Source organism: Mytilus trossulus, chromosome 14 (assembly GCF_036588685.1).
Source record: "Mytilus trossulus isolate FHL-02 chromosome 14, PNRI_Mtr1.1.1.hap1, whole genome shotgun sequence".
In the NCBI taxonomy this organism is placed as follows: Eukaryota; Metazoa; Mollusca; class Bivalvia; order Mytilida; family Mytilidae; genus Mytilus; species Mytilus trossulus.
The window spans coordinates 30,359,984-30,382,366 of record NC_086386.1 but is presented as its reverse complement, the minus strand read 5'-3'; the positions used below and the strand labels follow the sequence as shown (position 1 = coordinate 30,382,366).

General features: G+C 32.3%; 2 protein-coding genes across 3 annotated transcripts in view; one reads left to right on the top strand and one right to left on the bottom strand.

The window, feature by feature from the left end:
* LOC134697656 (glutamate receptor 3-like) overlaps positions 1-19,964 on the bottom strand; it is a 48,646-nt gene extending 28,682 nt beyond the window's left edge. Inside the window, exons 1-3 of the mRNA XM_063559940.1 lie at positions 19,859-19,964; positions 17,568-17,717; positions 8,703-8,945 (exon numbers count right to left, since the gene is read on the bottom strand). Of these exons, the coding sequence (XP_063416010.1) occupies positions 8,703-8,945; positions 17,568-17,717; positions 19,859-19,964 (499 nt within the window). The remainder of the gene's footprint in view (positions 1-8,702; positions 8,946-17,567; positions 17,718-19,858) is intronic.
* On the top strand, positions 1,446-4,431 carry LOC134696247 (uncharacterized). Of its 2 annotated transcripts, none has more exons than XM_063557933.1 (2): positions 1,446-1,558; positions 3,251-4,431. In XM_063557933.1, exon 2 carries the CDS (start codon positions 3,251-3,253, stop codon positions 4,418-4,420), a length of 1,170 nt encoding a protein of 389 aa, XP_063414003.1. In that variant the 5' UTR covers positions 1,446-1,558; the 3' UTR covers positions 4,421-4,431. The 2 variants fall into 2 exon arrangements, with proteins under 2 accessions (XP_063414003.1, XP_063414001.1); XM_063557931.1 differs by having other exon boundaries at positions 3,248-4,431.
* Positions 19,965-22,383: the final 2,419 nt, after the last annotated feature.

Sequence of the window (22,383 nt, the reverse complement as noted above, 5' to 3'; positions counted from 1 at the left end):
CGGGACCAGATGAGATGTTCGTGCGCATGTGTAGCTTCAGTTCGTAGCTTTATTTCATAGAAGGCAGACGTGGTCTGTAATTGTAGCTTCTATAATGAAATATTTTATCACAATAACTACGAGGTAGTTATTTTTTTTTTGTTTAATATGTAAATAAACTCGAGGGGTTTATTGTTTATATTAATTTTTTTTTTTATATTTTACTCTGTTGTAAATTTACGATAAATAGACCGTTTTACGGCAGTTGATATTTTTTGGTGTAAACAATGGCGGATGCCATGCTCTCGAAAACTGATTCAAAATCCTTGAAGAAAGGTTCAAGTGCTTCAAATGAGGCAAAAGGTAAAAATCCTAAAAGAAAATCATCCGGTGATGATTCTCGTTCAAAGAATGACGATACAAATGGTTGTAGTAGTGGTGCAAAAATTGTCAGCTCCGGCGAGGCCGGAACTGTTGCTTCAAGACTTAAAGGTCTGAGTCAAAATACTGGCGAAGCTAGTAAAGAGCCCACTTTAGCTGAGGTTTTTTCAGTTCTGAAGAACATGCAACAGGAACAGAGTTCCCAAAAAACTGATTTTGTGTCTCTCAAGTCGATGGTCGACGAATTGTATTACGTTGAGCCTGAGGGTTACGATGAAAGCCAGGGTGCAGACCCTGAGGTTTATGATGAAAATAATAATGACAATAATGATCATGTTGGTGATACTGAGGTTGCAGAACCTCCAGCTAAAAAACAAAAAACTGTTGACAAAGAGGGTGACAATGTTTTTAAAGCTGCTGCTCAAGCTTATAGGTCAAAAGATAATGTTGATACAAGTGTAGATGACACTTTAGCTGACACGGTTAATGAATTTTTCCGTGAGGGAATATCTGATGAAAAATACAATGAACTGATGAAATCAGTAGCTAGACCAGAGAATTGTGTTTCTCTTACAAGGACTAGAGTAAATCAGCTCATTTGGGATTTACTCTCTCCTCAAACTAGATCTTTTGATTCGGTCATACAACAACATCAAGAGACTGTTGTTAAAGCATCATGTAACATTACAAAATTATTAAATATGTTGTGCAAACTAAAATCTGAATTGGGTGACGACTGTCAACAAGAAATGCAGTCTTGCATAGATTTGGGGATTGATTCCATAGCTTTACTGTCACAATATAACAAGATGACTAATATAAAAAGAAAGGAATATCAAAGATTTGATTTAAGTCCTGAATATCATCATTTAAGTTCACCCTCAATTCCTTTCACTGACATGCTTTATGGTGACAATGTCCATCAAAAGTCGAAAGAAATTCAAGACATGAACAGACTTGGTCGAAATTTAAATAATAATAATAATGCAAGAGGTAGAGGAAATGGTTTTTCTCGAGGAGGTAGTTTTGGTAGAGGACGAGGTTTTGGTAGAGGCCGTGCAGGGTTTCGTCGTGGTGGATACAGAGGTGGTCGAGGCCGTGGTTACGGCGGTAGAGGCCAGTATTCAAATGATCAAGGTGGTTCAAAAAACTTGAGAGGTGTTCCAAGTTTCCTGAGGAAGTAAATTATGCTAAACAGGTAAGTTTAGCGGGTGTCTCTGATATTAAACCTTTTACAGCAGGTAGATTGAAATTATGTTGAAAACTGGCAAAAAATTACTTCTGATAAATTTATTTTGGATACAGTTGAACACTGTCACCTTGAATTTATTGATAATTCAATACCCACTCAAAGTCTCACACCATATCAAAGAATTTTTGATAAAGGCCAGGAAAAGATTATAAATGACGAAATAGAAAATTTGAAAAAATTAGGTGTAATAGTGGAAGTTAAATTTGATACAGATCAATATATATCTCCAATTTTTACAGTTCCAAAGAAAAATACAAATGAGCATAGAGTGATTCTTAATTTAAAAGAATTGAATAAATTTATTATTCCCCATCATTTCAAGATGGACACTTTTGAAATGGCTTTAAAATTGGTGAAACCAAATTGTTTTTTCAGTTCAATTGATTTGCGTCATGCATATTATTCTGTTCCTATAGCAGAGGAACATCAGAAACTATTACGTTTTATATGGAAAAACACTATTTTTCAATATACCTGTTTACCAAATGGTTTGCTATCAGCACCTAGAATCTTTACAAAGTTAATGAAGCCTGTTTTTGCAACTTTACGGCAATTTGGTTATATGAATGTAGCTTATATTGATGACTCTCTTTTGCTTGGAGATACTGAAGATGAGTGCATAGAAAATGTACAAAATACTAATGATTTAATGGAGTGGCTTGGTTTTATAATTCATGAAAGAAAATCTGTGTTCAAGCCTGCTAAACAAATTGTCTTTTTAGGCAATATTATTGATTCTGTATCTATGACAGTTGTGTTGCCAAAAGAAAAAGTAGAAAAAATTGTATTAGAATGTCAGAATCTGATCAAGAAAAACGTAGCTAGTATACGGTTAGTTGCCCATGTTATAGGCTTGCTAATATCCACTCTTTCAGCTGTGGATTTTGGTCATTTATATTACAGAAATTTAGAAATTGAAAAGATTCAGGCTTTAAAATTTTCATTTGGGAATTTTGATCAAAATATGACTATAACATTTGCCATGAAAGCAGATTTAAAATGGTGGGTTGAAAACTTACATTGTCAGAAAAGAGTCATTAATAGGAAAAATCCAGATTTTTCTATGACAACTGACGCCTCATTAAAAGGCTGGGGTGCTTTATTTAAAGACCAAAAAATTCAAGGAAGATGGAATGATGTTGAGCAAACTTATCACATAAATGTTCTGGAATTGTTAGCCATTTCTTATACTCTGAAGGCTTTTTGTAAAAATTATTCAGATATACATGTGAAGATTTTTTGTGACAATTCTAGTGCAATTGCTTATGTTAACAATATGGGTGGTATAAAATCCAAGCAAATGAATGAAATAACCAAACTTTTGTGGGTTTGGTGTATTGAAAGAAATATATGGATTTCAGTAGAACATATTCCTGGTAAATATAACGCTGCAGATGTTGAATCAAGAAAAATTGACGATCATTTAGAGTGGATGCTTGATAAGCAAGTTTTCCATAAATTAGTGGAGATTTGGGGTACTCCAGACCATGATTTATTTGCCTCTAGATTAAATTGTCAAGTTAAGAGTTTCTCGTCGTGGAAACCTGACCCTGAGGCAGTATTTGTAAATGCTTTTAGTATTTTATGGTCTGATGAGGTATTTTATTATCTTTTTCCCCCTTTTTCTCTAATTAGTAGATGTCTACAGAAAGTTCAGAAAGACAGTGCAGAGGTTCTGATGATTGTACCATTATGGCCGACTCAGGCATGGTATCCAGTTTTACTAGAAATGTTGATAGACTTTCCAAAAATGTTGCCTCGAAAGAAAAGACTTCTGTCCATTCCAGGAACGGAAAAGATTCATCCTCTTCACAATCAGTTAAAGTTTCTTGCTTGTCGGTTATCAGGAAAAATTTGGAAAACCAAGGCATTTCAGACAAGGCTTCCAAAATCATTTTGGCGTCTTGGCGAGACAGTACGAAAAAGCAATACTCAACTTATGTCAAGCAATGGTTCCGTTTCTGTAGTAAAAGGAAAATTGATCCACTTCAACCAGCTTTAAATGAAGTCTTAGATTTTTTAACAGTGCTTTTTGATAAAGGATTAAGTTATAGTACGATAAATTGTGCAAGATCTGCATTGTCAGCCTTAGGAATAATGTTTAATGGAGTGACAGTTGGCTCTAACGCTACAATCATCAGATTTTTAAAAGGTGTTTATAATTTGCGACCTTCAGAACCTAGATATAGTGAAACTTGGGACGTATCTAAAGTTTTTAATTTTTTACGGAAGTTATCTCCCGTAAAGTATATTTCGTTGAAAGATTTAACATTGAAGTTAGTAATGTTAATTGTTTTATCCACGGCTTGTAGGACACAGTCGTTGTTTTTGCTATGTTTAGACAATTTAGTTAAAGGAAAGGATAGTTATACTTTGTTTTATTCAGGTTTATTAAAACAGAATAGACCTGGGTTTAATGTACATTTTGTTGAACTTTTTGCTTATCCTCCAGATAGGAGATTGTGTGTTTTTACTGTTTTAAAAGAATATTTGATGAGAACAGCTCAAGCTCGTGGTAATAGTCAGAAACTTTTTATAAGTTATGTGAAACCGTTTAAAGCCGTTTCAAGAGAAACAATTAGCAGATGGATCAAAACTGTGATGTCAAAATCAGGAATTAATTTAAAATCTTATTCTTCGCATAGCGCTAGATCAGCAGTTGTTTCTAAGGCTTTCCATAATCTGATTCCTGTGGAATGTATTTTACGAAGAGCTGGTTGGACCAGTGAAAAGACTTTTGCTAAATTCTACAAGGAGCCGATCGAGTCAGATGAACAACGTTTTCAGAGAGCTGTTCTGAGTACATAGAACTTTATTTGTAAATGAACTTTGTATATAGGAGGGATATATTTGGTTTTTTTTTTGAGGTTTTTAATATAACTTTTTGACTTATCTCAGGGCTTGTGCTCTTTGAAGTCTCATCTGGTCCCGGAAACGGGATGACGTAGTTAAATTCCAAAACTAAACGAGACTTACCTTGGTAAAAGTTGAAGTTCAGTTGGAATTTAACGTAGTCATCTTTAGTTGTAGGGATCAGATGCCCTCCCGATATCCCTCCCTCTTTTTTGTGATGTTGTACTTAGTACTTTTGTATGCACAAACCCTTCGACTTTGAAGACTGAAGCTACACATGCGCACGAACATCTCATCTGATCCCTACAACTAAAGATGACTACGTTAAATTCCAACTGAACTTCAACTTTTACCAAGGTAAGTCTCGTTTAGTTTTGGAAATACCAGATACATTTCAATAATTTGTATGAGTTTATGAATTCGGATGAGATGATTATTATATACATTTTGACTGATTGACAGACTTAAAGGTAGTAATTTCCTAGTTTAAAATTGTAGTATTTAATGATGAATTCTGTCATTTCTATAATAGCATACATGTAATTATATATATTATAGTAACATACCGATTTTAAACAACGAAAAGGCAATCGCAATGTGTCTCTGTATTTACAATAAATGACATTGCTCTATATTGACCCTCCCCCTATATTAGTCAACTTATAATGTAACATTAGGTCTACGGCGTCTAGAGGTATGAAGCACGATAGGGGACTTAGTTGTATCGCGGGTACATTTTTAATTGTGTGCAATTTCTCTGATTGAGTCACAAGTTATTGTACGTGCAATTTTAGCAACGCTTCAATTGATTTCTATAAAATTGATTTGGATGAAGGACTTAACGTTTATAATAGAAACTAATTTTGATTAGAGGTTATTAAAGGCAAGATAGCTTTGCTTAAACATTGAAAGCAAATAAAACAGTAAATGCTCGATAACCTATTACAATTAATGCGTACTTTTCACATGTGTTTCATTTTAATCTCTGTAGGATGTTTAATATCTGTTTTAATCTTGTCCTTTGGGAATAGACTCATGTAAGCCTCAATGAATTTGGAATTTCCTGCTTTTAACCAGAAAAGGATATACAAGAAATTTTATGGTTTGCTATACAACAACTATACAATTAAACCGTAAAACTTTAACATGAAGGATGTAAATGACAAGTTTGAATTCGTTAATTTTCAATTTGTTAGCAGTCGTTATATCACTTATCTGAAGTTAACTTAGCATTGAGAATGGTTTCACACCGCGTGATCTCATCTAGAATAATTATCACAATTTTCGCAGCAAATTTTCTTTTTATAAAACGCAATGGATTCTGAAATAAAACTAAATCTTTAGAATGTTTTGTCTCCTCTTTACACATTTATTTTGTTTAATCGTCTTATGTGGAAGTCATTACAGAACCAATATATTGTGACATTTTCCCGGACAAATTAATCTCGTTCAAATTACAGTAAATGGAAGACTTCACAATAGAATGGTTTTTAGAAAGCTTTAGTTCTGCTTCATATTATTGTATTTACCTAAACATTTAAGTGACATATCGATTTGGTCTGAAATAATAGGGTTTCAGCATGATATCTTTTAAGAAAGGGACACCTTAATTAAAGACAACATCAGGTTTATAGAAGATGTATTAGGTTTTATTAGGAAAAGTCTGACGTTTTGTCAGAATGATCCCACGGATTATTAAAGAAACTTAATAGTCTTAGGAATGCTAAGGAACGACAATGGAAAAGTATTTTGTTTCTACACAATCTCCTCGCAACGACAAGTTGCTTAATTGCATTATTAAGAGATCAGAAATGGAGGGTAATGAGGGAAGTGCATAATTACAAAGATACAAGATTGTTTAAGAGCAAGGACTGTACTTAAATAATTATTGTCCATAAGACTACTAAGTCTGTTAAAAATGTTAACTGCGTAGCGACCTGGAAGAACTCAGGAATAATGAAAAAAAGGATGTCAAGTCTAATCTAAATACAACTTAAAATTATAAAAATCCAAAAGCGAGAGAGAAATTAAAGAAAAATCGTTTGGCTTTGGAATGTTCTTGCTTTGAAAAAGCAAGGATTCCAAAAATTAAAACAATTGCCTTGCTGATCAAATACATAAGATTAGGGGATTTTTAGACCAGCTCTGTTAACTATATAAAACAGAAATAAAAAAAGATGTTTATCGCATTCAGATTTGAGCATAACAGATTTAAAAAGAAACCATGAATATGAGTTTGTGCCAGTTTTTTAAAATTCAAATTCATGTAGTTAAAGAAAGTGCCGCGTGACACAATTTGATGGCAAAAGACTGACGATTCTGAAAGTTGAATATAATGTTTGTTTCTCGAAAGAATTGCAATATAATTACATATGTTAAGGCATTTTTCGGAGATAAGAGGTACATATATATATGTACAAAATGTAGCTGTCAAATAGACATACACATAATTTATTTATTATGAATAACAACCTCTTTGGTGTGTATACCATCGATGGGATGGACACCAAACGGAGATGATTTATATATAATACAACTTTTAACAAGTTATTCTCATTTTTACAGTCATTTTAATTTTTTTCAGATATATATTTTGTACTCTTTGAGATTATAACGACGCCTTTGATGTTTTAGACTGCAGTTGCATGCAATGTCTATAAGATGGATGCATGTAGCACTGGCATCGTGTATGTCATTACCATAGTTAATCGTCCATTAAAAATAGGTCACAGACAGCTGCAACTTTTTAATTACTCCGTCAGTATTCAGAAAATAGTGCTGTATGATACTTTTTTATAAACAAATTTATATATATGATACAAAGCCACATTACGTTATGGAGAAGCGACAAAAATAAAATATAATCTGAATAAACACAATGTGGTCAGTTTACTCGTTAGAGTAAACTAATTCAACCCGAAAACATGATATTTTCATTTTTATAGATTCGTGAACAACAAAGCTAGAATAAAGATTTATGCTTTTCGAGGGTGTGTTAAAGTATGTCAATTTGACAGTCTGGTCGAATCTGTTTTTTTAATTAGATCTATAAAACATGCAGAAGCCAATTTTTAGATGGATACTTCAGGAAATAACTATACAGAAATAATCGTTCGAGAGAAGACGTAAGCATCATATTTCATTAATATTCCCTACTTGCAATAGTATAAGTACTGCAATAATGAATCATTCCCATACACGAAGCCGTAGATCCAATTAAAAAATCTTATAAAATCTTATTTATGTATTTCTATGTTTCTATATAGATGGTAAAGTATCCCCAATCATAAATGTCTGTTAACGGTAGTCTATTCATACACCACTAAAACGTGAATTATGTGGATGAGAATTTTAACCTTAAATTACATAAAGCAATAAGACTAGGGCATGACATTACGACGAAACAAACAAATAATGTGGTACAACACACTAAAAACTAAAACATAACAAACTTTTACATGCCTAGTCAATTATAAATAGAGATAAAGATATAAAACTTCCTGTAATTTACACGATTGCTTTAAAACTCATTGTGTTTTTTTATATCACACAATGTCATCAACTAGAAAGCCATTCCATTGAAGGATGATATGTTGTTTTCTGTAATTATGTTTCCTCATCCGTATCAGAAGTAAGTGTGATTTATTGCCATAGGGTCGATTATTGACAAGAATAATACTTTACTAAAATATACTTCCGAAATATATTTTGGTTCATAATTTGAAGATATATAGTTTAGGGTGTAAGGCGTGTTTACCCAATAGGATTTCGCACCACGCTTTTCGCGGTGGAGCAATTTTTTGCACCCCCCTCAACTTCTGGATCCGAACTTGATTCCAAGTGTTTCTGTGCTCAGATTTAATGCATTGATATGAATTGGGATGGGGTTTGGGGTGTCACTTTCAAGCCACACTTCTATACAAATTTTTAACCGAAAACCGAAGTAGTCTCTCCTACTTTTCATGTTTACTTGTTGCGGTTCTCTCTAGGAATAAGAGCTCTTGACGTGAAGTGTTTCAGTGTAAGGTCATTCCGCATCTTATTGCAGGTGTTTTCGTGCTCAGAGCCACCCCAATATATGAGTTGGCTGAACATTTTAGGAATAAATATATGAATGGGATTGGTGACTTCGGTGTCCATTTTTAACCGAAAACTAAAGTAATCCACGCACCCTTTTCATGTTTAATTCTTTGCTTATTTAATACAATACCAATACCAACAAAACTAGTATGCTTACCTGCGTCTGAATCATAAACATAGAAAATGTTCTTCCACTTTTTTGCAAAGATCAAATCTCTCAGGATCCGTGTTAATGGTGGCTTCATGTGGACTTCATACTTCCCTTCTGTTCTTTCCAAAATAGAGCTGATTGTAATATATGGCATATGGAATTTGTCAGAGTATGACGTCAGAATATCTTGGGAACGGTAAGATTTTGTACCAAACAACGCAAACACACCATTCGACATCGATGTGCATACTGAAATAAAGATATTTGAGATAAATGTTCATGTATGAAGTTCAGAGATAATTTGGCAAGCTGAATAACTTTTATAAATGAAACGATATTTAGATTATGAAATATAGTTAAAGAAAAAGTCACATTAATATAAAAAAGAAGATGTGGTATGATTGCCAATGACACAACTATCTACAAAAGACCAAAAATGACACAGACATTAACATCTATAGGTCACCGTACGGCCTTCAACAATGAGCAAATCCCATACCGCATAGTCAGCTATAAAAGGCCTCGATAAGACAATATAAAACAATTCAAACGAGAAAACTAACGGCCTTATTTATGTAAAAAATTAACAAAAAACAAATACGTTATTTTGTACATGAAGTAACTTTATATATAATGTAGCAATTTGCTGGTGATCCTACTCTATGATTTTTACATTATTTTGACTTTTCAATTCCTTGCCTTTTAGCGTAACAAACAAAGAAGAAGTTTGGTATTATAGATCTTGTCAAGTTTTGTCTTTCAAACGATTAAGAAAAATAGGATAGCGCAAGTTTCGAAAATCTTTGAATATCAAACCTTGTATTATGTATGTTGCTCACATAACCGGTTTATGCATCGGACTACTAACACAAAGGTTCCTGTTTCGATTCCTGTTCCGGGATGAAAATTTCAGGGACTGATTTTCGGCTCTCCCTTGACACCATTGGCGAGTATGGTCTAGATGAAACGATGATAGTCCGTCGAAAGGGGACGATAAATGGCACGTTAAAGACACCCTTGTAGATTTTGCCGCTACAAGGCAGCACTCGCACCCGCCAAGTGGAAAGGGATTAATTTAAGTGGCAAAACTTGTTTCCCTATCCATTATGTCGGATAATTAAAAATGTTTAAACTAACATAACCCACAAACGTAATTCTTTTGTCTAGCATGTCTTAAATCGTATCACAATATTCTTTTGTCTAACATGTCTTAAATCGTATCACAATATTCTTTTGTCTAACATGTCTTAAATTGTATCACAATATTCTTTTGTCTAACATGTCTTAAATTGTATCACAATATTCTTTTGTCTAGTAACATGTCTTAAATCGTATCACAATATTTTTTTACTGAACTCACTGGAATTAAATGGAACCGTTGATAGTCTACTGTGTAGCTTTCTTATAGAAATAATTTTTCGTGGCAGAAAAGGCGCTGTTCGTTTGATTCTTGTGTGGTCACAATGATAGTTATCAAAGGTACCAGGATTATAACTTAGTACGTCAGACGCGCGTTTCGTCTACATAAGACTCACCAGTGACGCTCATATCAAAATATTTATAAAACTAAACAAGTTCAAAGTTGAAGAGCATTGAGAATCCAAAATTCCAAAAAGTTGTGTTAAATACGGTTAAGGAAATCTATGTCTGGGATAAGAAAGCCTTTAGTTTTTCGAAAAAATCAAATTTTTGTAAACAGGAAATTTATAAAAAGCTATTGATAAGCTACTTTTGATAATTCTACTAGATACGTATTCCAGTACAATTATATACGTATATCTTGTTTATTAATCTAATCGGCTCTATAGACTTATACCTGAATACGAAAAGCAAGAATTACAAATAAGCAACCGGAACAAATTATATCGTCAATAATTATACATGGAATACCAATTTATGTTTCACTCCAATGCTGCATAGTTTAATTAGCACGATTGGAATGTCAATTTATACGGTATGGTATAAAACTGTAAATTCGAAGAAATAGATTTGACATATTACACTAATTTTTAAATGATAACCACTCCAATGCTTATTGTACAGGCACACTTGTAAATATAAAGTACATTAGATTATTAAGCTCTTATATAATAAGTGCTGCTGACAACCAATCTCAGATTTTATGACTGCTATTTTTGCTGTCGACATTAAACTGTATTTCAAAATATTTATAGAATTTTGCTACGTCAGCAAAAGCTTGCTTGGGAATACAAGAATAGATTGAAGTTAAACTTTGTGACAATATAAAATAGCATGTTTTAATCAAATATAGATTACCTATCAATTCTAATGAAAACGAAAAGGTTATGTTTTTATCAAAATGTAAAAGAGGGACGAAAGATACCAGAGGGACAGCCAAACTCATAAATCGAAAACAAACTGACACCACCATGGCTAAAAATAAAAAGGGCAAACAGACAAACAATAGTACACATGTCACAACATAGAAAACTAAAAAATAAACAACACGAACCCCACCAAAAACTAGGGGTGATCTAAGGTGCTCCAGAAAGGGTGAGCAGATCCTGCTCCACATGTGGGACCTGTCGTGTTTGCTTATGAGATAAAAAATCCGGTAAATAGTCTATTTCTGTAGGTCACATTTATGTTAGGGAAGGGGATGGAAGTTACGACGTTAGGAATGTATCCGATATCATTTGTGAAACGTTTATTCCATTACGGTCAACCTACTCGTGATGGCGTCCGTTAAATATACAAAGAGATGATTGCAACTTCACCATTTGGGACTCTTGATTTAATTGCTTTCTTGTGAGCAACAAACCTCTATCCAGAAAATCATGATAGGAAATAAACTCATCATAGATACAAGGACTAAATTTTGTATACACGCCAGACGCGCGTTTCGTCTACAAAAGACTCATCAGTGATGCTCGAATACAAAAAGGTTAAAAAGGCCAAATAAAGTACGAAGTTGAAAAGCATTGAGAACCCAAATTCCTAAAAGTTTTGCAAGCACGGGAATATCGTATCAATTTGGAAATATACACCGTATGCAGGTGCTGTTGGAATGTTGCTACTTAGAAATGGAAAGTTCACAATTGAAATCATCTTTTTGTCGTAAACTTTTGTTTTCAATCGACCTTCATTGTCAATTTCTAGATGTAAGTCAAGATATGAGGTCGACTTCACTGTATCTGTTGTATCCTTTATCTCTAGTTGAATAGAATAGATGCGTTCGACATAGTCACCAACATTTGAATTATTTAGTGAGAGAACATCTATATAGCAGAAAGTAGAGTTTAAGGATATTGCTAACTTCTTATCTTTTTTCTTAAGAAGTTCCTGTATGAAGTCATCCTTAATCTATAATGTTAAATCCGTATTATATATGTTTATATGAGTTCTAGAAATCATTAATATAACAAGTTTATTGCGTTTCATTGGAACAAGTCTCTTTATGTTACTATTCAATAAGTGTAGCGTCGCGTTGTATTAAAAAGACACGCCTTGTTGGTGATAATTCGGTAGTAAAATGGTAAAATGCATAAAAAAAACTGGAGGGAAAAAAAAGAATACAACATATTAATTCATATATTCATTTACTAGTTTTGCTATTTTTAGAAAGACCGTGATTTTATAACTATAATGTACAGTTATTCTGGAAAATAATAGAAAGGAATTTGTTCATATTTGTTAATTTCTACCAAGCATTGCATTAAAAAAAATATCAAATAAAATATTCTTGACAAGTTTTCCTGTTTGTGCCTTCCTCATCGATCTCAAAATGTTTAAAGTATATCAGATTTCAACAATTACGTTTTTTCTTCTTTCCTTTATCATGTTCATGGTAGTTAACATACGATCATAATGATCTCATTAAAACATGTCGTCAATTATGGTGCTGCCAGAAGTTACTTTCTTGTCGACTGAAATAGCATTGCTAGTAATTACACAAAATCTCACAGGAACAGGTTGATTAAGTCTGTGATACATATATAAAAGGGCTGTTAGTAAATAGAGATAAGAAGATTTGGTGTGAATGCAAATGAGGCAAATCTCAAACCAGAGACCAAAATAACGTAGAAGTGAACATATAAAGGTTACCGAACGGCCTTTAGCAATGCGCAAAACCAATAACGCGATTTAACTACGAACCATGCTTTGTACATTACCGACACGCTACATGAAATTCACAATGCAACAGTAAAAAAGAAGATATGCCACCCTACTAGGACACATTAGTATGACTCCGAGTCAACCAGTATTTGGTCTTACTTTTTATTGCTATGTGCTTAGCGGAGAAGCAGCAAGTATAACTTTTATAAAGCTTTGATTTGATCTGACCGGAGATCGAACCCACGACTTTCCGAAATGACCCCCTGATATTGTACCGCGCATGCTATCCCGTGACCATCATAAGTCCACCGAGTAATCATTGTGTTTTGAACACTGATACCATAGAGCTTCAAAGATGGACAAAGATTATTCATTTATAAAAATCTGACCGAACATGGACAGACGTAAGATAACTATAGTTGCTAATGATTTATAAGCCACAAGAAAAGACAAGCAATATTAGATTTAAAATCTATACACACTTAGTCCGGAAGGATTTTTTTGTCAATAACAGTACAACCACTTGTCTTATAACGAATTATCATGATAAACGAGCATCATTAGGAACCTAATCGCAGGAAAATGTTCTTTAATAACCGTATGATATAAGCCGGGTCTTAATTTGCTCCTTTAATGTCTAGAACTCATGTTTTATTCATTTTAGACTTAATAGAATGACATTGTATTGCCTTAGGGACTGTCGAATTAACTCGCGACTAGAAACACAACTTATCACATCTATGCGTACAAATGGCGCCTATTATCCATTTTAACAACCATTGATCAAATAAACTACAACGAATCTCTATTGTCAAAATGTTACTTCAAGAGATGAGATTTGCTGATGACCAACAATGCTGCAAGCTTTGAAATCCCCTTTCGATATAATTATTCAGCTCTACTCGTGCGTCTTTGAAGCAACAAGTAAGGAAAGAAATATTGACGTAGTATTGTTTTCAGTTTTAGTTTGACATGTAGAACGGAAGCACCTATCAAATACATTTAGCTGCTTCTTTCTGAAAATTGCAATTTTAGATTTTCTCATAAAAATTATAGTCTTGCTTTTTAATCGAATTACAATTGACTTTGATAAAATTATGTCACCTTTATTTTCTATGTTAGATAATATGATATTTATTTTGAATGTGAAACTTAATCATCTCATTCTTGTAATCGATCTATTTTTTTCTCATTAAAGCAATTGCATGTATTCTCAAAATTCATTATTAAAGTAATCTTTTACCAATTCTTCGAAATCAAAATGTCAATTCAGGCGAAATTCAATCTTAGTTTAAAATTTAAATTGAAAATTAGCTATAAATGTTTTAGTATAATGTGAATTATTCAGCCAACTTTGAAATTGAAAATTGATTTGGATTTTTTTTCTCAGTTTGAATAAAAATAATAAAAGAGGGGCGAAAAGTACGAGAGGTTCAATCAAACTCAAAGATCGAAAACAAACTGACAATGCCATGGCTAAAAAAAAGACATACAGACACATAAGGTTGGTATAATAAAGATAAACAAATTTAGGAAGAATGATTTTACCTATAGAAAAGGAGCATCATATCTTGTTGGACTCTATTAGTAATGATATTACACCTGATACTTGGAATACAATGTCCGATAAAGAATAGACGGATTTAACCATAAGGAGCCGATACAGACAAAATTCAAAGTATTTGTTGAAATTAAAATCTTAAACAACAGTCAACAGCATCACCATTTTCGTATGATAACCAGCGTCATTTAAAGACGCATTATAGTCAAAATTCTTGCAAAACATATTTCAGAACAGGCTAATTCTTTTGTGAATATTGTTATATTTTTAAACAGGAAAACATTTACGATAGCTTAAACACAGAGAATATGTAACTGAAGTCTTAGATATACAGGATTTGTTTTAATTATTTTTTGCCTGTGGACTAACTGTCAGGAACTGAGAGTATTCTCAGATCTGTATACTTAGTGAATTTTCTATTTTAGGTATGTCTACACATTCTGCCTTATCCGGTCTGTGATTTTGTACATTAATTTTGTAAGTGTTGTCGTTAGTTAACGTTGCTGTATGTCAAATTTGTATTTGAATTCGTTCATTGTACTTTACAAAAATCAGGCCGTTGTTTTCTCGTTTGAATAGTTTTACTTTTGTCATTTAATAACCCTTTTAAGCTGACTATGAGGTGTAGATTTTACTCGTTGTTGATCGCCGTTTGGTGACTTATTTTTGTTACTTTCTTAATCATTTGGTCTCTGTGGTGAGTTGTCTCATTGTTAATTATAAAACATCTTTGTAATGGTTCAAATAGTTTTAGAACCATTGTATTGAAATTTTACGTTTGTTCTGATGGTTAGTATAATTATTCATATATATAATAGCCATATATATATGGTATATCAAACTCATAGTAATACGCAGCGTCAACAAATCTTCGGTGTTGCATAACATCTTAAGATAATGCAATAGTTTTTGTATGTTTACACAATGGTTATTAATTATTGATGTATTGTGATGAGATATCCTTGTTTCTATGTCCTACTTCCGATTATACTAACAATGTTAAATGGTTACATGTCAAGTGCAACTAATAACCAATGGCATACGGGGTTCCTTCTAGTTTATGTCTAGTTTTACCTGATTATGGAAACAAAACTCTTAAATGTAATGAAAACTTAAAGTTGTTTTCTTCCACAATATTGACCTGAGATTTATTTTCTTAAAGTTTATTGGCAAATATAACATGGATATTCAATATGAAATTGATTTTTTTTTCAATATAAACTTACATGGATTTACTCTTTGAAGAATGTCAACCAAAAAGTACCCTCTTATCGTATCGAATACATGTATATGTTACAGGCATTTTCTAAATTTAGGCATATTGTAAAATGACTGAATTTTCAGGCATTTTGTAAAATGCCTAAAGTTGACAGGCATTTTACAAAATGCCTAAAAAAACCTAGTCATTTTGTAAACATGAATATCACTGAATGTAGGCCAAAAACATGACTGGTGTCTTAAAAGCCGAAAACGTACATGAACTTTAGCTAATCCGTTATTCACGGACAAGACGTTTCTAAAGCAAAAACTGTTAATTGAAAAATAGTAAAGCGAGAGGATTGTAATTTGTTTAATCGCACGTTTTGAAACCTTTGGAGATTACAATCGTACAATTAATATCATTTCAATTCTCGATGCTCTCTGCGATAATTCACTTAAATGATTTTCCTATTATATGCGAGAAGAACAAAACGTATTCGATTAATTTTTGAAGAGATTTAAATGTCGTTTTATTTCTTTGTTTTGAGTTATCACAGCTGAATTAGTAATGAATTTTATATCTGAAGGCAGAAACAAAATGTTGCATGCACACTCTACTCTATCGGTACTTAAAGACAAGTTGTATGCTTATTAAATCTGTAAGTGTTTTTACATGTATCTGCTTTTATTCTATTTTGTTGTAAGTCTTTTTTTATATAATTAATATCCTTATAAAGTAAGGTCAGAACTTTTGGAAATAAACTCATCATAGATACAGGACTAAATTTTATTTCAGATACGCTTTTCGTCTACAAAAGAATCATCAGTGACGCATGAATCCAAACAAGTAAAAACAACAACAAATAAAGTAACTATGAAGTTGACGAGCATTGAGATCCAAATTTCCTAAAAGTGTTGCCAAATACAGCTAAGGTAATTTATGCCTAAGGTAGAAAAGCCTTATAAAACTCAAAATTTTGTAAACAGTTAATTTATAAATATGGAAGTGATACACAAAAGTTTAGTTAAAAATTTCTGAGTCAATTCTATAGTTTTAAATAAGCATTTATGGAGTAAAAAATTAAGATCTTATAATTTAAGACTAATTTAAGATTTATAATTTTAGACTAGTTTAAGATTTTATGATTGTAGACTAATTTAAGAACGTTTTTCGTTTATTGTATGTGCTTTCTATAAAAATATTCACCTTTTTTAAAACATAATTTGTTCAGTTCTATTTAAGACAATAAAAGAGATGAATGTATTATTTTTTCCGATTTTCAGTAATATTTTAACCAGCAAAGGTTGTGTGCAAAATTATATCAAAATCTGTGACACAGCCCTTTTACTGTTTCTTGATCTTAAGGTTCCTTAGTGCGTATCATAATAATTATATAATCAGGATATTAGCGTGAACTACCAAATATATTGTAAAAAAATTAAAACGACGTGCTTTTTGGAGCTACTTTCACCAGCAACGCTTAGGAACTTTTTGTTTTGAATTTTCCTCTAAAATGACTGAAAAATAATAACGAAATCGTTCTCAGGTCAGTTTTTCCTGAGGGAATTGAAACTATAGTTTCTTTAAATTTTCAAAATTTATTAATTGTCAAATTTAGAAAGTTGTTTTGTTATTAATCATTGAAATTACGACAAATCACACCAACCAACCACTCCCAGGTCCTTTAAGCCATGCACTCGAAGACAAACAGTAAACAACAACAAATGGTTCAGAAAACAAACATATAGCTTGTCCTGGTTAGGCACCAGCGTGGGTCAAATCAGTTTTCTTGGCGCACAGAATTGCAGAAAAACCTGCTTATAGCAAATACGACAGAAGACATTTATCTTAAACTAGGAAATTGAAGACGACAGACGGTTCTGAAAGTAGGGTTCGGCGTGAGCCAAAGCTCCGTGTTGAAGGTCGTACTTTGAACTACAATGGTTTACTTTTTACAAATTGTGACTAAGACAGAGAGTTGTCTCACTGGCACATCTTTTGATATCTATATGACAAGGTTTACGAATCTTACTTGCTTGGGCCAGTTTATAACTGTCCGACTTGTCGACATATCTAACAGGAGTATGCAGCTCGAATGTCTGTGATTGAATTTGTTTTAACATTTGTACACTGTAGTAAAACCCTGTAAATGTCACAGCGTCTCGTCTGTCCTGGATTATACCTGGAAAAGAAGGCATTTCATATGGCAAATGTATGAATCATGATATTTATATTCTAGGTATTTCAAGTGTTTCTCATAACATTCCATGCACTTGGGATTGCGAAATCTATTTAAGTTACGATAATTGCTCCTTACACATGCATTGGGCACAAGGGGAAAAACAAGTGTTTTTATTGGAAAGGTGCATATATACATGGATATAGTTGTTTATTTATATTAGAATTTCATAGCTCCTGTTCATAATGTATTGTCGTGACCAATACCATTAGAAATAGTAATGAAAAACCTAAAAATATAGTAAAAAAAACAACCTTTAGAGACCATAAACCAATTACACTTAAACTTATCAACTGAAAATATTTTTCTATTGTCAATGAAATGTTTACTTACGTATGCTTCTAAAATATAAACTGAAACCAATTTTTTAAGAAATATATGTATAATGTAAGTAGCCTCAATGTTCCCCTTTAAAAGTGTCCTGTACCAAGTCAGGAAGATGGCCATTGTTATAATATTGTTCGTTTCTGTGTGTGTGTTACATTTTAACTTTGAGTCGTTTGTGTTTTCTCTTATTTTTGAGATAAGACGTGGCACGGTACTTGTCTATCCCAAATTCATATATTTGGTTTTGATGTTATATTTGTTATTCTCGTGGTGTTTTGTCTGTTGCTTGGTCTGTTTCTGTGTGCTGTTGCGCTTCGGTGTTGTGTCGTTGTTCTCTTCTTATATTTAATACGTTTCCCTCGGTTTTAGTTTGTTACCCCGATTTTGTTTTTTGTCCATGGATTTATGAGTTTTGAACAGCGGTATACTATTGTTGCCTTTATTTGTTTTAACACCAATTTATGGACAAACATGCTGAGATGTAAAACAGTGATGGTGCATTGTGCATCGAAGTACATATATTAATTGAGATAATACATATGGGTGTGCAAGCTATAGGTTCCTTTTAAAAAAAATCGTGACCATCTTCTATCATATAATGTTATATTTAAGTGCATTTGTTAATATGTTATTAATTTAGAAATTTATATTTAAACAACTCAATTTATTTTGGACGTATACTGTAATTTGGAAACACAACTGTACGACTATTGCATGAGTATGATCATGTCTACAAATATTAAGTAAGGTCACACAATAGTTATTATAATAGGTGTTATAATGTATGCGTTATAAATTTGTTTAAGGAAAAGGGTTTCTTTACAAAAAAAGGTATGACCTGCAAATTGTAAATCTTAACCTTATGAATCAGGAGTTTTCAAAAATTCATAGAATGGAACATTTCAAATAGCCTGTTGTAAGTATACATTATAACATGCCCTTTTACATATTGGCCTTTGTATCATCCCGAGACTCCCATATCGGCCTCGAGGCTTTAGCATAAACATATACAATTATATGTAATTATTGTCAAGGGATGATACCCGGGCCAATATTGAAAAGACATGTTTTAATCTTTTTATCACATATTTAAATTCTGCAGAAAAGAGAAAAAGGTCAGTTATAACAATTTAATGAAACATAAAAGGCAAAATCTTAAACAATTTATCACAAACGTGTCGTTAATGATGCAATGACGTCACGTCATTTGGAACAGGGCACAATATCAATATACCTTTTTTGCCCCGGGCAATTTTGAGGTTATTGCATATGCAAAACCTAAGGTATTCATAACAAATATGTGAAAAGAACATACCTGTCTTGCACCTATCTAATCTATCATTTGCAAACATTGAAATGAATATAAATCATATTAGTGGTAATACGATGTTTAAAATTAATCTCTTTTATATTTTTGCCATGATACTAAGTCCTATCTTTTCGTTAAACACAGATCTCGAGATTTCATGTATTTACAATATCTATAAATAGATACCTATAGATAATACCTTCAAGTTTACAATAGAGCAATTAATGAAAATAATATAAACTGTTTGCAATTCCTTCTTATTTCCAACACGGATGACTAGTGCATCGTTTGAACTCACGTGCATGCAGATAAGCGACCTCGGTTTTATAATACTAAATACATGCACGTGCTTAACAAAGACATGGTTACAATTAGAGTTATGAATAACACAAAACTGATATTATAAAAATCCAACATTTTGTGGGAATTAAAAAAGCTTATTACTTACCTATAGGTATCTGCCATTGGATATTTCTATCACGAAGTTCAGCTATGATGAAAGTTTGGAATAAAAGGACAAGTGCGATTCTTGTCACCATACTTTGGCTATCCATCATCATAATTGTAGAATTGTCCGTTTATTTCCGCGTATTGTAAGACAATCACCATTAACAGTTCATTATTGCACTCGATGTCATCTGCACCTGATCACCAATTGTGGGGCAATCCCTTGTGTCATTAAAATTAATTTGCTCCAGAAAAAGCATGTAAATTATCTCTAATGCCTTATTTATTGTCAGCATACGAAACAGAGATAATTAATAAAGACAAACGAGATTTATTTTCAATCCGAGCAAATCTCTGCACTGAATTTAAACAACATCATATTTTCAAAATAATGCCTTTGTAATGCATGAAGATAAAATCACTCTATTGAAATTTTCTTCTGTTCATAAATCGTTATCTGTCTTTTATTCAAATCTATTGTAGTCAGTTTCTCTAATGTTCTTGTTTATTGATTCTGATCAATCACTCCTGATTGTTCCTCGTAGTATTGTCCAGAGTCCACGAATATAAAATCTTTCTTTTTTTCTGATTCAAAAACATCAAGTTAAAAGATTTAATTTTTCATCATTCATCACAAATCTGTCATTTTTAACATCTATAGAAATGACTTCTGTGTCATACGCGATAGTCAATTATAGTACAAAACGTTTTAAAAAGGCAATTATTTTAGTTTTTATCTGTCTGTTATCCATTACGCAATTCCATTTTCTTTAAGAAACATTGCTGACATTCCCTCTTTATTGTAGATTTTTCTATTGACATAGCACTGTCTTAAGACATTACTATTGTCAACAAGCTGTCACCGGCTCTAAGAAAAATAATTACACGGATGTTGTTAGCAGGGGAAAAATGATGGATTCCAAAGTTCTATCCCTTTGCTTATTAAATCAAAAACGATCTTGTAAGACACCGATGAAGATTATCTCATAAATCATAGAAAATTGTCTGTAGAAATGCCGATCCCTGATTAATTTGAGCAAACATACTGGTATCAAGTAGAGAGAAAAAAGATTTTTTAAGTTTACAAATCAAATTAGAAAAAGAAAGCGTTGTTGCGAGGTGAGAATTTTCTAAGAAATTGAATCAATTATATGTAATTATTGTAAATTTCTGCCGATGACATCCGTTTTGTCAAATTATTTACGACACTAATTAATGATTTAAGAACCAGAGTTTCTCGGAGGGAAGCTGTGTTTTCAAATATTGTAAAGTATATTATATGAAATAACTGTAGGCAATTTATCTAATGCCAAATAAGCGTAAGAAACCAATGCATCATAATTTACGTCGTCTACTTTGAACTGGAAATGGTGATAACACTACTAATAGTGTAATTATATCTGAATTCTTGAGATTTTTTAACTGACGACATAGACATCTGTAATATTTAATAAATTGTTGTTGTCTTTTATTCAAATTGTATCATTAATAAGTGTTTTGTATAGACTTTAAAGTGTGTATATCTTATGTTTTTCCACCCATCGAATTTAGAAAAAAAGTGTAACCTTCAATTTACCAAATTTGAATGTGTATGAAAATCCAAATAAGAACCGAGCTCTTCAGTGATTGTTTTACGTTATGTATGATGGTCCTCATGCCCCTCAACTTTCTACTTGTTTGGATTTATAACTATCATATCAGAGCGTCACTGATGAGTCTTATGTAGACGAAACGCATGTATAGCGAATTAGAATAGAATCCTGGTACCTTTGATAACTTTTTAGTTATGTATATCTGTCACTTATAAATTTATATGATGTTAATTGCAGAATATCTGTTTAATGTAGTCGGATCGTGACTCTACTCGTGTAAAGAATGGTGAAACTTTATATATATATTATATGTAAGTACGTCTGAGCCAGTGACAACTCTACAACAGATGTATCCATCGGATCACCAGCAGTGATGGTGATACATGGCTGTGTACATTGTGTATATATAACTCGTCTAAACATCAATCCAACAATGGTAAATCTGTAAAATCTGTAGATCTAACATTGTTGGGTTGACATATAACAAATGCTCGTAGCATCTGAATGCAAGGTAACATAACTTTATCTGCTTATATAGAACTTTTGTTTTTTTACCTCTGTTTTTCGAAGCAATTTTATGATTAGTAAAAACAACCAAGTTCTAACGAATTCTTCATTGATTTTGTACTAAGAACGACAAAACAACATGTGTACAACACGAGCTAATAAAATATTCAAGCGGAGTTTTACATGTTAATTGAACTATTAATAAAGTTTCTTTTAAACAATACAATCGAAGAAAACATATTGAATAATATGCCTTTGAAGCCTCTTCTGGTAGGACACTATTATATTGGTCCACATAAATATCCAAGTAATTATACAATTATATATCCTTGGCTTCTCAATTTCTAGAAGTGAGAAATATTCAACTTTCTTGCACTACATCTATAATACTGCATGTTTGTAGACTTCTAGTACCCGAGGGTACTAT